General features: G+C 35.5%; 2 protein-coding genes across 2 annotated transcripts in view; one reads left to right on the top strand and one right to left on the bottom strand.

Moving 5' to 3' along the window:
• The window catches only part of DMD (dystrophin), a 2686579-nt gene that overhangs the window by 349986 nt on the left and 2319559 nt on the right, over nt 1–17034 (top strand). The window lies entirely within an intron of this gene.
• LOC125999360 (casein kinase I-like) lies at nt 15589–16608 on the bottom strand. Its single transcript, XM_049767431.1, has 2 exons — nt 16155–16608; nt 15589–16079 (listed from the first exon to the last, which is right to left on the bottom strand). The coding sequence occupies exons 1-2, from the start codon at nt 16606–16608 to the stop codon at nt 15589–15591; spliced, it is 945 nt and encodes a 314-aa protein (XP_049623388.1).

Here is a 17034-nt window from a genome sequence, read left to right as displayed (position 1 = left end):
TATTTTTGTACAGCCTCTTTAATATCAGTTTTGCATTTTACGTTCATCTCATCTCAATTTTTTGTCACATCAATAGTCCTGGGTTTTGTTTGTTTTTTTGTTTGTTTTTGTTTTTGGGTCACAGCCTACAGCACTCAGAGGTTACTCCTGGCTCTATGCTCAGAAATCACTCCTGGCAGGCTCAGGGGACCATATGGGATGCCAGGATTCAAACCACCGACCTTCTGCATGAAAGGCAAATGCCTTACCTTTATTCTATCTCTCCGGCCCCAATAGTCCTGTTTTAACCACACAAGATTGCCATATCCAATGGTAGAGATATTAAAATATCCTGATCACATTAAAAAACAATTTTTGTAACTTCCACCAACATTCTATCAGTCAAACACAATTATGTTGTTCAACCTGTTGCAAAGATATCAAAAAAGTTGTTAAGGGACCCTTAAATTTCACCTTATCATTTTCACCAGTATGTATTTTCTGAAATCAATATGTGTTTCCAAGAAATAACTGTTTTTATTTATAGTACTTCATATATAGATCCTTAAAATAATAAAGAAATCTTATTTCTAGCCATTTTAAGGGTCAGAGCAGTAATTCTTTTTTTTTTTTTTCTTTTGGTTTTTGGGCCACACCCTGTGACGCTCAGGGGTTACTCCTGGCTATGCGCTCAGAAGTTGCTCCTGGCTTCTTGGGGGACTATATGGGACGCCGGGGGATCGAACCGTGGTCCGTCCTAGGCTAGCGCAGGCAAGGCAGGCACCTTACCTCCAGCGCCACCGCCCGGCCCCCAGAGCAGTAATTCAATGTATACGACACGTGCTTTGCACAATGTCAACTGAAGTTCAATTCCTGGCATCCCATTTGGTCCCCCAGCACTATCAAATGTGCTTCCTGATCTTAAAACCAGGAGTAACTACTGAGCACCACCAAGTGTAAAACAAACTCCCCCCACAAAAGAAAAATGATTACTCTATAAATATTTCTGTCAGGACAAAAATAATACATGTAACATACATTATTTTCACTAATAGTTGAAAATATTTACATAATGTGTCTTATAAATATAAGAATTTGGAGGTTACAGTTGTGAAAATCAATGATACATTAAAAGTGTTGTATAATTATTTAAATTTTACCAAGAATGTCTATTAATAAAAAACCCATAGGAAATACATGGATGGATATTAGGATATATAGTTATATATTTATATTTGTAACAACTTAACTTTTATAGATACACATCTAAAGTTTTCCACAAAAAGTAAAAAATTAAATAGTTATGCTCTGAGTTAAATGTAGCAATAATAAAATTAGAAGCTATAATTAAATGTAATATTTTGTCATGAAATAACATTTTAGTTCTTGATAATTAAATCACATACAATATAAAGTGAATAAACACTACCAGAAATTTGGGAGACCATTCTCAGTGATGCTCAGGATTCACACCTGGTTCTGTACTCAGTGGTCATCCTTGGTGGGCTCAGAAAGCCGGCCATATGTGGTGGGCATCAGACCCACATCAGCCACATACAAGACAAGCGTTCTACCCACTATACTTTTGCTCTGGCCCCTTCCTAGCTATATTTAAACTGAATAAAGTTACTTACCTGAAGGGGATTGGGTCATACATGCTTAGTTTCAGTCTCACTCCTGACAATAGTTGGGGACTATATATGGTACTAAGGATTGAATTAGGGTCAATCACATATACAGCGAGCACCTTACCCCTGTACAATCACTTGGGCAGATAAAATTATAAATAATGTAACAAAATATTACACTAACTTGAAAAACTTGTATTTCATTGTTTGTTAGTTGTTTTGGGGCCACATCTGGTGGACTCAAGGATTAATCTGCACTCAAGAATTATGCCTGGATGCTTAATAGACTATACTATGTATGGGGGATTGTACTCAGGTCAACCACATGCAAGGCAATGCCATACTTTCTATACTATTTCAATGGAATATGTAGTTCATTTTATAAATATTTTTTGCTTCTTCCTTTTTAGTCTTCCCAAATAATGGGAAGTTCCAGTTTCATCATTAAATGCAAATTATTTTGCAATCAGTGCCTTATTCACACAACAGATTAACTTGTTGAAAAATGCACAAGCTATACACATATTATAATATACGATTTGTTTTATTTATTTGAACTTCTGTAAAGATGAAATGGTAAAAGATTGCTTAAGTCAGATTTTTAAATATTAAACCTTCATTGAAAATGAAAAGCAATTAAATATTTTAGATTGCATATTTCCTTTGAAATTAATGTTTTAGTGCTTGGGGCACAGACAGCGAAGGAATATGGGAAATGACTATGGTTTTGGAGTTGTAAACCATAGAATCTCAATTTCAAAATTAAATTAATTAAAATATTTTAGACTGAAGCCTTATTTTAGAAATCATCATGTCCTTTATGTACTTTTGCTCTTTTTTTTCTGGTATGCTTTTGATGGTATTTTTTCTTTCAGGTCTTTTATTTATTTGGTTTTTGAGTCATACACCCTAGTACTTAGCATTAATTCTGGGCTGTACATACAGGGATCATTCCTGACAGGCTCAAGGGGACCATATGTGATGCCAGATATCAATCCAGGTTAGCCATATTCAAAGCAACCCAGGCCACATTATGATTTTTATCAAAAGTGTTTTCTACCAAACAGAACCAAAAGAAGTGAAGTTAAGGAAGAGAAGAAAACAGAAACAAGACAAAAATATTAATATATATATACTCACATTTATATCAAGGAAAAAATTTTAAAAATGAGTTAAAAAAGTAATTAAGGGAACAAAGTGATGCAGGAGACTACCTTACATTTGGGGATAAACAAGTTAAGAGGTAGTATTATATAGGTCTTAAACTTATAAAGGAAATATAGGCTTCCCCATTATCTCTGTAGTCTAAAGCAAACCTTTCTTATTATTCAATATCAAATATTCTTGCTTAGCATCTATGCGTGAGTTTCTAGTATTTGTACTTTTCCTTAAGACTTATTTCACTTAACGTGGTATCTTCTAGTAGCATAGATACGCTATTTCTATACATAATCACGACAATCACATATTCATTGCACTTGATTTTCAGTAATAATGAGACAATGACATTTTTATTTGCGTAATGAATGTACCCTACATTTTTTTTTTTGCAAAAAGTCTTCCATAAAATCTTTATGTGATGAAACTGGGTAATTGTACCTTTAAGGAAATAAAAGCTGGATGTGATTATTTTAAATCTTAAACTTAAAAATAACCACAGATATTCTACTCAAGATCATTAGGTGAATTTTCAGCTGTTTATTTTTTGTTTTTGTTGTTTTTTTTTTTGGTTTTGTTTCTGACCCACACTGGTCTTGTTAAGTGCTTACTCCTGTTTCTGCAGTTAGGATAATTCCTGGCAGAACTCAGGGGACCATTTGGCATGCTGGGGGTCAAACCCAGTTGACTGATTGCAAGATGAGCTCTCTACCTGCTGTACTGTCTCTCGGGCTCCAATTCTGTTTCTTGAATACATTTTCAATAAATAAATTGTTAAAAAATCGAAACCACTTTTATACTTTTATTTATGGTACTTTTCAATACTGAGCTTGTTCTCTCGGAACTCAAATTAAAATTTTTTCACAGTAAGAAACTGTTGGATTTCATTAAAAAATAACAAGAATCACAAATATTTTATACTTTAAAAATAATAAATAGAGGCCAGAGTGGTAGCACAGTGGAGAGGGTGTTTGCCTTGCACCAGCCAACATGGGTTCTCTCCCCCCAGCATCCCATATGATCTCTGAAGCCTTCAAGGTATAATTTCTAAGTGCAGAGCCAGCAGTAACCCCTGAGCACGGCTGGGTGTGACCTAAAATCCAAAAACATTATTAGTAGCTATTTTCCACGTTGAAGTTTCTTTTTATCCAAAAATTTTACTGAGAGCTTTAAAAACTTATATTTTGTGGCACCACTTAAAATGTGATTTATACTACTCACTATTATTTAATCCTTGAAATGATACTTTATCATTGCTAAATCAGTGTGGGTACATTGAACAAGGTTTGAGAGCCACTCTGTAGTACTGAGTCATTAGCCTGAAATGTTATAGTGAATGAAGTACTATGTTTTCATTACTTTGAAAAAAATGACCTGGCAATTGACTCTTACATTAAACATTTTTATCTAAGCTTTCCCACCATTAGACATAGCTGTTTGCATTGACCACATAAGAAGTCAGAAATTCACTGGGTCACAGTCTAATATAATTAAATTAAAATATAATAAAGATAACCATAATTAGCAATTTACCAAATCAAAGGCCTGGGTTAAGTTATACTCTAAATTGTATTAATTTGGAAGTAATTAGCTTTAAAATTTAAAGCATTATTATTGAGGTGATGAAACTCTTTCAAGAGTGTATTATGTAGCATCTAACATTTGTAAAGGATTGGGTGACTTGCAAAGTCTAAGCTATTAAAATAACCAATTCTTTTGTACCTACTGGTAAAAAGTATATGGAAAGATCTTGTTTCATTGATCTATCTTATGGTAGAGGGCTACAGCTTTTATCATTGTACATCCCAAGTCTGTTCTCCAACAAAAGCTTTGAGTATTATATTTAAAAATCACATGATCTGACCCATTGCCCCCTTACCTCTCAAACACCCATCTTCTTTCTAATGAATAAAACAACAAACACAGAAACTCAGCAGGACTGAATTCTGACAGTCAGCAACATTCCAGTAACAGAGGAATTCATATGAGAATAAAGGACAATGAGGGCTCGCTGCCCAAAATTTTTCCCTGAAAAAATGTTCCCTCATTGGTCAAGTCAGAGAACTTGGAATTTTAGATATATATGTTATGTACTTTTACAATCATGGCACTTTTCTTAGATTTTGAATTAAAAGAAATGAAGAACAATTTGTTCATAGTTCAGTCAATACTAAGCCTAAAAACCAAGGTAACTCCAGGATATCAGAGCACTGTAGAAATCTTGAAATATGATCAGAATAATCCTAAAAACTAGCACTTATTAAATGTCAGGAATTTATCCTGGCTATCTAATTAAATTGGTGATCTCATTTAATTCTTAAAATAACATTTTGAGATAGGCACTGTTCTGTATGTAAATATTTTATGGGATTATTATGTTTTTGACCCTACCCTGATCGGTGATTGTGCCCTACCCTAGGGTGTGACCTGGCATTCTGCACCCACCCTAGGGTAGTACCTGATTCTACTTCCACCATTGGGTGGTATCTGATCCCACCATTGGGTGGTACCAGATTCTGGGAGATAAAAACAAGGGTCTGTGGAAGGCAAGAGGCTTTTTGTTGGAACTAAGGCTGAGACTTTGGACTTCAGTCTTGTCCAACGAATAAAGCTAATATTTTCACAAGCCTGACTGTCTGCGAGCTGTTTACCTGCCGTTTCACATCAGAACCATCAGCTGGACGGGGTGGCAGATGTGTGCTCCGAGATGGAGGGGAAAGACCTCATCCTCCATCCCTCCATCAGTCAACCTCTTCAGGGGCTGACTTGCAACATAAATTTTCCTGTTTGTTTTTAGTAAACAAACAATGTTGTCTACAATTATTAAAGGAAAAACTAGTCAATAATAAAAGAGCAGATGTTTGCATAAGCGCATCACAGGAAAATGTAAAGAAAAACTTCTAAGCTAAACACAGGGTGTCTAAAACCAGAAACATGTATCAAGGAATCAACTACAAGATCCTGAGAAGACAAATCTAAGATGTACATAGATCCTTCAAAGAGACGCCAGAAAGGTTGTGTAGCAGGCGAGAAGAAGCACCTTTTCTTTATTTGTAGTTTTTGTTGTTGTTGGTTTTTGGGTCACACCTGGCAGTGCTCAGGAGTTACTCCTGGCTCCACGCTCAGAAATCGCTCCTGGCAGATACCAGCATTCGAACCAATGACCTTCTGCGTGTGAGGCAAATGACTTATCTTCATGCTATCTCTCCGAACCCATTTTCATTCAAGTCCAGGTAGACCAGAAAGCCCATCTTTGAGGTCATTGAATTAGGCCCTTATTTTGGAGGAAGATGCATATACCCCCTGCACAGTGGGGGGCCACTGCAATGATGATCAATAGGCTTCTGAACTTAATCCAAGTTCTTAATCCAGGCTGAAGTCCATATGATGTCCGAAATTGATGTACCAATAAGGTCGATTATTTATAGATGGGAGCTTAAGTCACAAACCAAAACAAAATGTTTAAGGCAGAGACCCACCCTGTGTAAATAAACAACTTGAAAGACACCATTAATAGTTCCATTTTACATTTGAGGAAAATCAAAGCAGAGAATAGTTAAATACTGTGCATAAGGTAGAATTGTGACAAGGTCAGGATTTTCCTATCTAATGATTCCAGAGTTCCAGAGTTCTTCTAATCAATCAACTGTTTTCCTAAACTAGGTGCTTGCACTTTTATTTTTTCTTCTTTACATCTACTGCATAGTCAGTTTTTGTGTATTGGCAGGGAGGGACACTTTTGGCTACAGTTAGCTATACTCAGAGCATACTTCTAGTTCATTACTTAGGGATCATGACTGAGGAGTTCCAGGGACTATATATGGTGGCAGGGATTGAACCCTGATCCTCTGAGTACAAGGCAAGTTACCTGCCCATTGTTTTATCTCTCTGGTTACTGTCTAGAGTAGCATAAAACAAAATGAATCCTTAATGTTCGTCAGCCCATTCTTTAACTCCATTCCTGAAATGTGTCTCATGAAATGTTCATGTTCTATATGTTCATATAGTTCTAGCTATATTTGTCTATGCTCTAATAAAATTTATTCCAGTCTAAATGATTGCTAGCATGAATAAATAGATGATATACAAAGAATTCAAAACTCCCCTGTCTTGATTGATGCTGGAAAAGCACTTATGTAGATGATCTTACCAAAATTACCTGCTATGAAAATATGACCCTGAATTTAGGTTTTCTTTAGGAGGGGAAAGTCACCAAGTAATCCCGAACAGGCTGCAAAGTTAGTGGCCATACTCTGTGAACAGATGGGACCATACATTGCTGAGAATTAAATCCAAGATTTAGCACATGCAAGGCATCTCCCTAACCTAGTTTAGAATTCTTGTCCTAATAATTGTTGCTCTTTCCTCCATATTTTACATATAGCCTTATCAATCCAAGAATTGTTAGTTTTCTCATTTTGCTCAATATGAAATATAAATCAGTATTTATATATTATAACATGGTAACATTTTCAAAGGAGCAGTTTCTAACTACAAAAATGGGTCCAATTCCTCCATAAAACAAATCAACTACAGAAACTATTAATGCATTTTTTAAAATTTATTATCATACAATAGAAAATTGTATGTATCATACAATAGAAATTTACTAGTTTTTTGTTTGAGGGCCATAACCAGCAGTACTCAAGGCTTGTACCTGACTCCGCACTCAACGATCACTTCTGGAAGGGCTCAGCGACCACATAGAGTACCTGGGGTCAAACTCAAGTCGACCCCATGAAAAGGAAGGGCTCAATGACTTTGCTATTTTTTCAGTCAATTAATTTAGTGAAATTTTGGTGTGTGGCACTTAAACTGCTTTAATCCTCATTTGAACTCTATGATAGTTATGTATCTGTACTGGTTTTCTGATTAGGATCAAGGAATTAATCTGATATAGATTATATATTATTATTATCATAATGGACAATTCTAATGTGAAATAGATGCTATAGTAGTTTTATTATTGTAAACTTTAGTCTTTAATGGTATTTACAAATACTTAGCAAATACATTTTATATTTGTTTGTTTGTTTTTGGGGGGCCACATGTGGTAATGCTCAGGGGTTACTCCTGGCTATGTGCTCAGAAATCATTCCTGCTTAAGGACCATATGGGATACTGGGATCAAACTCTAATGCCCTACCACTGTGCTATCACTGGCCCTGTTGTGTATGTAAATATTTTAGGGGAATACTATGTTACTCACCCTAACCTGATTGGTGATTGTGCCCTACCTTAGGGTGTGACCTGGCATTCTGCCCCCACCCTAGGGTAGTACCTGATTCTGCTTCCACCATTGGTTGGTATCTGATCCCACCATTGGGTGGTACCTGATTCTGGGGGATAAAAACAAGGGTCTGTGGAAGGCGGGGGGGGGGGGGGGCGTTTTTGCTGGAACTGAGGCTGAGTCTTTGGACTTCAGTCTTGTCCACCGAATAAAGCTAATATTTCCAAAAGCCTGACTGTCTGCGAGCTGTTTACCCGCCGTTTTACCTCAGAACCGTCAGCTAGACAGGGTGGCAGACGCGTGCTCCAAGCTGGAAGAGAAAGGCCTCATCCTCCATCCCTCCATCAGTCAACCTCTTCAGGGACTGACTTGCAACAGGGTATGATTTTTGTTATTTTTACTGATGCCGGAATTTAAAATTTTATGTATTAAGGTATTAATATATTATAATCTGGGAATACATCAAAATATTTTATGAGCTTAAAAGCCCTTTTCTCTGAACTTTAAAAATCAGTTACTGCATTCTACTTAAACTTACTAAAGATTTGATATAAGTAATAACTATTATTTTTTATCCTGAATCTGTAAGTTCAGAGTTTTTCTATAATATTTTTATGGATTCCTATGAGAAGTTGGTACTAGGGAAATGCTTCTGGTGTTCAGGGATCCATGTAGTTGCTGGAGATCTAACCCAGGCCTCCTGCATTCCAAGTATGCACTGAATCCTGTTGAACTAGCTCTGGCTCCTTAACCATTTATTTCTTTGTTTTGGCTGTTATAATTTAAAAAATCTTAGAATTTGTTGGCAAAATAGAAATCTATTTCTCACAGTTCTGAAGACTAGTATATTAAAGATCCAGGTGCCAGCAGATGTAGATGTAATGGGAACTCACTTCTTTAGTCATGCATGGTCATCTTCTTACTTTGTGATTACATGGCAGGGAAGAGAGGAAACTTTCCTCTGTTTCATTTATTAGGGCACTGATCCATAAATGGGGGCTCCATCATCCTCATCATTTAATCCAATAGTTTTCAGTTTCTGATCTGTGGACCAGTGATGGTTCACAAGTGTGAAAAAGCTAAAAATTATATGTCTACTCACCGACTTTTATGCCATCTCTAATACCATACTATTAGAAGTTAATACTTCAATCTATGCATTAGTAAAATGCCAAAATTTTATATCAGTATTTTCCAGAAATTAATGAGGGGATGTAATATTGGTGTTGAAGGTCTGTCCTAAGATTTCTATTCTTGATTATTTCTGTTTTATTAACTCAATAAATATTAGATTTTTTCACTAATCTTCCATCTATAGAATAACATATTAAGAAAATAGAAGGTCTATAAGTAGGAAAACCAATATCTCTAGATTACATAAATAAAAATGCCAAAGAAGGAGAGAGAACTGTAGGAGTAAAGCAAGAAGAGGCCATCTGTACATAACAGAGCAACAAAGATCAGAGCTTTGGGTCAGATAAAATAGCATCCTAACTACAAGAAAGTTAATGTCTATAATAAGACCCTATACTCCCTCATTCAGTAAAATTATTTGAAACCTTCTAATGTCCCTTGGTTATAAACTGCCTTTTGATTTTCTTGCATTTATTGTTTTTCTACTTTTTAAATTTTAGATCGGTAGCAGTATCTGAAGGCCAATGGCTCCGTTCTCATGAACCACTTCGGGCAGAGTTTTGGGTGACTATATAGGGTATAGGGTACTGGACCTAGGTTGGTTTCATGCAAAACAAGTGTCCTGCTCACTGTACTATAGGTCTTATACCCAATTTAATTTAATTTATTCTACAATTGTTGTAACAAACCCCAAAATAAATTGAATGACATCGATTTCTGGTAACATAATTCTTTAGATTCCTTACCAAAGTCTGTATAAGGTCAGGTATTTTGGACTCATCAACACAGCAAATTGACCCCTGGTATGCCTAAAGCCTTGAGTTCAATCCTCAGCATCAGAAAAACAAAAAAACTGAAGTGATCTGGAGAATTAATATAGAAATTAAGATGCAGCCTGTCATGTGTAGAAACCCACTTTGAACCTGGTAATCTGAAAACTATCCAGGGTGACTTGATAATATTTGGGATTATGAGAATTAAGCAGCACTATAGGGCTCAAGCAATATCATGTCCTTCACCTTACCATTGAACCGAAGACCTGAGAATCACTGGAAATGTCGCCTAGGACTCCTTATCATCATACCCTGCTTTTTATATGCATCCATCCTCTCACTGATAAAAGTACTGAAATCATATCCAATCTTGCCTGTTCTGTAACTTTTCCTAGCAACACAGTGGCTAGAAAAAGACAGCCATCAATTTAAGAAGTGTGAAATTCTAATTAACAAAAAATTTGGAATGAAGTTCTTTGTAAAATTTCATCAAGAATATCTATATTTGGGGCCGGAGAGATAGCACAACGTTAGGGCGTTTGCCTTAGACGTTGAAGGATGGTGGTTTGAATCCCGGCATCCCATATGGTCCCCTGAGCCTGCCAGGAGCGATTTCTGAGCGTAGAGCCAGGAGTAAACCCTGAGTGCTGCCGGGTGTGACCCAAAAACAAACAAAACAAACAAAAAAAGAATACCTATATTTTGCTATTGTAGAAATAGGTGAAATAGAAATATATTCTATTTCCTGAATTGAAAGTGAAGAAATGTTACTATTGTAGTAAAAATTTTTATTGACGAAGAACATACCTTGAGATTTCAAAACTGGACCTGAGATATGCCACTTTTGTCGTCAACTCCCCAATGCTTCCTCCTAATGCCTGCTGTTTATGTTTGATCCTGGTTTCAAGGATCTCCTTGGTCCTTTCCCACTTTATTATTATTTTTAGTCTTCTATATATCTTACAGACATTGTGGTCTAATGAAACTGGGTAAATCTAATTTTGTTTCATATATGGTTTCTAATGTTTCTTTCCTATGAGATTAATAGATTTCAAAAATACTAGTTTTAATACTTAACATTCTTTTCATTCATATAAAAATGGAACCAATAACTGGGGCCGGGCGGTGGTGCTAGAGGTAAGGTGCCTGCCTTGCCTGCGCTAGCTTTGGACGGACCGCGGTTTGATCCCCCGGTGTCCCATATGGTTCCCCAAGCCAGGAGCAACTTCTGAGCGCATAGCCAGGAGTAACCCCTGAGCGTTACCGGGTGTGGCCCAAAAACCAAAAAAACAAACAAAAAAAAAACAAAAAACAAAAAATGGAACCAATAATTTAAACCACTTAATTTATTGTGTCCATTACATGTTTCTAGAAGTTCCTTACTACTGATCTTTACCTCCATTAAATTACTATAGCATATTTTTTGTAAATCTTATATATGCGTTGCAGGAAGTGAAGGTGCATATACATAAGTATATTTAACAGCTGACTATGCCTAAGGGGAATATTTTTATCTTCTATCTGAATCTGTTTTTGTGCATGGTTAATATATTTATGCATGGCATCCCTCAAAAGATAGTACCTACATACTTTTGGAGGAAATGATGCAATGGTTTTGCTTAATTCCCAATACTTGTGGTATCACTGTCCCTTTTAATCCAACTTTGCATAAACCCTTGATGCCTGTATACTTCTGATTCTATATTACAAGTTTTATTTTCTGGGAAGAGGTGAGGGAAAATCCTTGAAATCAACTTATTTTCTAGAACAGCTATGTAGTATCAGGCTCTAGATTCATATTGGTTTTATCCCTTTCATCATTATTCCTCTCCCCTCTGTATCTAGTCTACCTTATGTGCATATCCTTAATAGTAACCTGTATAGGAATCCTTGTGTCAAGGTCTTTTTCTGGAGAACTGAACCAAAAGCTTTACTTATTCTGTCACTTTTGAGGGCTCAATAGTTCTGTACATAGATATTTAAAAGCCATAAAAATAAAAGAAATTAACACATGGATAATTACTTATTGATATCTTATAAAACAGCTACCTCAAAGAGTAGAAAACAAAATTCAGGTGATATTTACCAACATCCCCATCAAATACATCAGCTCTCTTAATTTGATAATATAAATTTCAAAATTTCCATTAGTGCAATCAATATTGCTTTAAAATACTTTATACTTTATATTGTTAATTAATATCAAATAAAAGCTAAGTAATACTTCACAGTGAATTGATAACCAGTGAGGTAAAAATCATATATTATATCACCTTTGACAGTGATGTTAAATTTCCTCTTCAATTAATATATATGCAATAGGGTTGAGTTGTAGAGTTAGGATAATTATTTTACTCTTCAATATTTGACATATTTGCATTCTCAGGAGTTATTTGTAATAGAAGCTCAATTTGAGATTATTAATGTAAAAGTAGTTTATATGAACAAATAGAGGTTTAAGGTTTTTTTAGCATATGGCTATGAAATATTATCCAAATACCAGGAAATTATCACATAGAAACAAATATACTCTAGGGAAGACGGGCAGCCCTGTGTGTGCATGCTGCTCTGCGTGAAACTCGCCCTCCCAGGGTCAGGCCGCGGGAATCTGAGAAGGACCGGAGCGTGCAAGGCCCACAGCAAAGGGGCCACAAAGCAAAATAAAACAATAACAAATAACCAAATATACTCTAATTTTGAAGGGTTTATTATTTAAAAATAAAATATCTTAAACTGCCTAGGTAGATAGTACATATACATCAAGGATCTTTTAGCAGTATATCAATTCTAACATTGGAAAACTGTGGAAACTATGAAATTAATTCTGCCAAGTAATGTTTACTTACAACTAAATCTGATCAAACACATGCAAATTACAGATTGGACTGTTTTACAAATGATTTCATTCACAAAATAGGCAGAACTTTAAGATGGAAGTTAATTTAGTGTATCCTGACATGCTATAAGAATAAATCACACAATTTGGAAAATTATTAGCAACACAGTTTCTACTCTCTTGGGTATGAAAAGGTAAATAAAGCATATTTAAAATTGAGCGTGGAAGCACAGCTGAAAAAATGGTGGGAACTGAAGCATGTCACCTGATATGATTCTCTCCTAGTATAAGTAATAATCTGTTCAATTAATAAGAAAAAGGATTGTAACAAATCATTTAAAGCATTTGTTCTTATTCATATTTTTAGTATCACTATAATTATTATTATTATTTATTATATTATATCAGTGTGGTCTGCTGTTCCTGTTATTACAATATAAAGTCTACAAAATTGTACTTGTAGGGGCTAGAGTGGTGGCACAAGCAGTAAGTTGTCTGCCTTGCACACACTAGCCTAAGATGGACCTCGGTTCGATCTCTTGGTGTCCCATATGGTCCCCCAGCCAGGAGTAAACCCTGACCGTCACCAGGTGTGTCCCCCTCAAAAAAAAAATTGTGCTTGTAGATATTATGTCTTTCAGTCATTTGAAAGTAAACAAATGTCTTTCCCCTTCAAAAACTTTTAAAAATACAAAACAAGATGCAGCACTAAATCTATAAAATACTTTTCAAAGAAAAATCATGTAACAAATAGCTTTAAATCGTCTGTTATAAAAAAGGTGTAATTCTGAAATCATACTGAACCAAAGATGTTTTCTAAATTTCTCTGTGAAATTTTCTAATGGAATAGATGAATTTCAAACGAGCCACGTGATTTTGAAGTGATGATTTTGTATGTGCACCTGGAAACTCAGGTGTAAAATGAAAACCACTAAGCAGCAAACATATTTCAGATGTAAGGTGTTAAATTCTTTTAAAATATGGTAACATTTTATACTTAATGTTTATTCCTAAGGATAACCTGTCTTCACTTTAAAAACTGTTATTTCTAACACAGGTACGTAGATGGTATTTCAGGTTTCTGGACATTAGAATCTCTGTTTACTATCATCTTATGGGCTCAAAAGGAGTCAGCTACTATATGTTTCTCATTCAAAACTAGCAAGCTGCAGAGATGGATAAATCTTAAAAATGTACAATTGTGAAAATTTAAAACATTTGTAAATAAACTAAAACTATGTGGTGTTCTGAAACAAGCACTGGTCACTTTGATTATTTAAAGAATAATCCAAATGAAAAGATATCAAATTATTAGAATAAATGAACCTTTAACGATGAACATTTATAAGAATTCATGATCATCGCAACTGGCAGAATACTGGTTGTACAGTTCTTTGAAGCAAGCAATGAAGTCTGCTTGTTTACTAATAAGCAGCTTACAAGAAAGAAGTCATACTTAACTTCAGGTATAAATGAACTAAAGAATTAATATTGTGAGCATTAACAACCAACAGAACTGCAGACAAAAACTATTCATGAAGTTCTTCTGAAGCAGTGGTGGAGTCATTGGTTGTCCTTGTAATGCTGACTTATAAACAAGAAACCTACATTTAAAGAATGTTTCAAAAAAATAAACTTCAAATTACAGAAATATCTAAAATTTAAAAATGCACAACTGGGATTATTTATTATCATTATAACTATGGACGAAGACAGTTCACACAGTTCTCTGAATGAGGTACTGAAATATTTTTGTTGATAACACATCAGCTGTATTAAAACAAAGCAAAAAAATAGAACCATCTTAACTTTAATGCTTTAAGGGAACAAAGTACAAGTTCTAGTGTTAGGTACATCTTAAGAATGCATGACTGTGAATATTTAAAACCACTACATTTATAGGTGAAAATTGTTCATGCAGTTCTGAAGCAGTTACTAAAGTCTTTGTCACTAATCACTGGCTTACAAATAAGAAACCAGTTTAAGAATGATTTAAAGAAATTGAAAACTTTAAGAAAGATAGATTAAATTTAACAATGCACAACTGTGAACAAGACAACTAGCATAACTGTGACTGAAGATTGTTTATGCATATTTTTCTGAAGCAGTATCACAGTATCTGCATGCAACTGGCCTATAGACAAAAAATCAACGATTTAAAGAATGTCTTAAATGAACAACTTGCAAATTCTAGGGATGGATGAACTTCAAAGAAAGGCTTGGTTTGAGCATTTTCAACTGTCACAAGATGGTTGAAGTCTGTCTCCATAGTTCTGAAATGAGATTTAAAATATATTATTTCAAAATAAACAATTAAGAATAAAGCTGGCAAATGCCACTTATCTACCAATTTGTGCATCTCAACCATAAACATAGCTTTTCCATTTGAAACCACACAACAGAAAACAAGACACAAATTTTCCTTATATAGTTTGATACTACAGCAGAAGGTGCAATATTACCAGTGTTGTGGAACTAAGTTATGCTGAAATTATATTATTTATACCAAGAAAATGATTATCTACAACCTCTTGATGTATGAAATAAGACTTTTACGTTTGGTAAAAGCAAATATGTTCTAATTACATGCTATAACTTATTTTTTTTTTTTGGATTTTGGGCCACACCTAGTGATGCTCAGGGGTTACTCCTGGCTCTGTGCTCAGAAATCGCTCCTGGCTTGGGGGAACATATGGGACGCAGGGGGATCGAACTGCGGTCTGTCCTAAGTTAGTGTGTGCAAGGCAGACACCTTACCGCTTGTGCCTCCCTCCTGCCCATACATCCTAGAATTCTTTTGTTGTGATTCATACCTAAGAAACTTACTTACTTGTAAGTTGTCTCATCAGCTTAATTCCCAGCGAGAGGTTGGTTTTCCTGCACATTACACATTGGCATTGAAGTCCAGTCATAAATGTTGTCATATTTATAATTCAAGTTTTGGAAAAGACTCTGGAATAGTTGTCTAAGATACTCGTAATCTGGGGTTTCTTCAAAACCCAACTCACGACAATAGTTTAAGTATATGGCAAATTCTTTAGGAATGTCTTTACACAAATCTTCAATGGGAATTTCAATCTTCTTTTCTTTAATACGATCCCACTTTTGTTTCATTGAGGCAGCCACTAATCCTTGCCATGGCAGACTGTTTCCATTAAAATATATCAAAACATATCCTAATGCCTCCAAGTCATCTCGGCGACTTTGTTCAGTACCACAGTGAGTATTAATGCTAGCATATAGGGCAGTACCAACTAGATATTGAACTTCTCTACAAGGTATATGTTGTTTTGATTTTTCTCTGTACTTCTTTGCCAAACCCAAATCCACAAGATATAATTGGCTAAATTTTGAGTAAGGCTGATCTGGAGAATTTACCTTGCTCCTTTTCCTCTTCTGAGTGTCCTTACAAAAATTAGAGAGGTAGCGGCTAGGACCCATTAGGAAGTTTTCTGGCTTAATGTCTCTGTGTATGAAATCCTTACTATGCAGATATTCAAGTCTACTTATCATCTGATCAGCTAACATAAGTATCGTTTTCATAGAGAACTTTTTTGAGCAGATATTGAAGAAATCTTCTAAGCTGGGTCCAAGAAGGTCCATGGCCAATGCATTCTGATGTTTTTCCTCGCCATACCACAACAGACGAGGAAAACCAATGCCCCCCTGGAGAAGCTGGTAGATTTTACTTTCCTTTAACAACTGGGGGTACTTGGTTCTCTTAGATTCTAATTTCACTGCCACTTCATTGTCGTTAGTGATGTCAATGGCACAATAAACCTCTCCAAAGGAGCCAGAACCAAGCATTTTTAATAGTTTATATTTCCCTCCAATAATAGTTCCATATCTTCTGTCTTTAGTGGCTGCCATTTCCATAGCACACAAGAAATATAACAGCTGGGGTCAACTCAGCTACTAGGAATACTGTAGGAGAAGCCGCCTCTGGGGTTGCTTAACTAAAAAGTACCGAAGAGGGTGGCACGAACTTAACTAAACTTAACTAAACTTAACTTAACTTAACTAAAAAGTACCGAAGAGGGTGGCACGAAGAGGGTGGCAAAACTCTCAAGAGTTTTGATAAGTTTTAGTTAATGGGAGCTTGATCAGTTCCTCCCCAGAACCGGTTGCAGTTTTTTTTTTTCTCGAGGTTACAAGAGTCCGCCACTTAATTGTGGGCAGCAGCCGCTTTGCCTAGCTTCTGCAAAATAAAAATTCAAGAACGGAAGAGTTACTGACATCATCACCATGGCACTCTATTTTCCAGCTAACCAAAAGTACTCCCCCAAGCCCCAGAGA

The sequence above is a fragment of the Suncus etruscus genome, chromosome X, assembly GCF_024139225.1.
Source record: "Suncus etruscus isolate mSunEtr1 chromosome X, mSunEtr1.pri.cur, whole genome shotgun sequence".
NCBI lineage: Eukaryota > Metazoa > Chordata > Mammalia > Eulipotyphla > Soricidae > Suncus > Suncus etruscus.
Note: the sequence above shows the minus strand (reverse complement) of the source record. Positions and strands in the feature narration are given on the sequence as shown.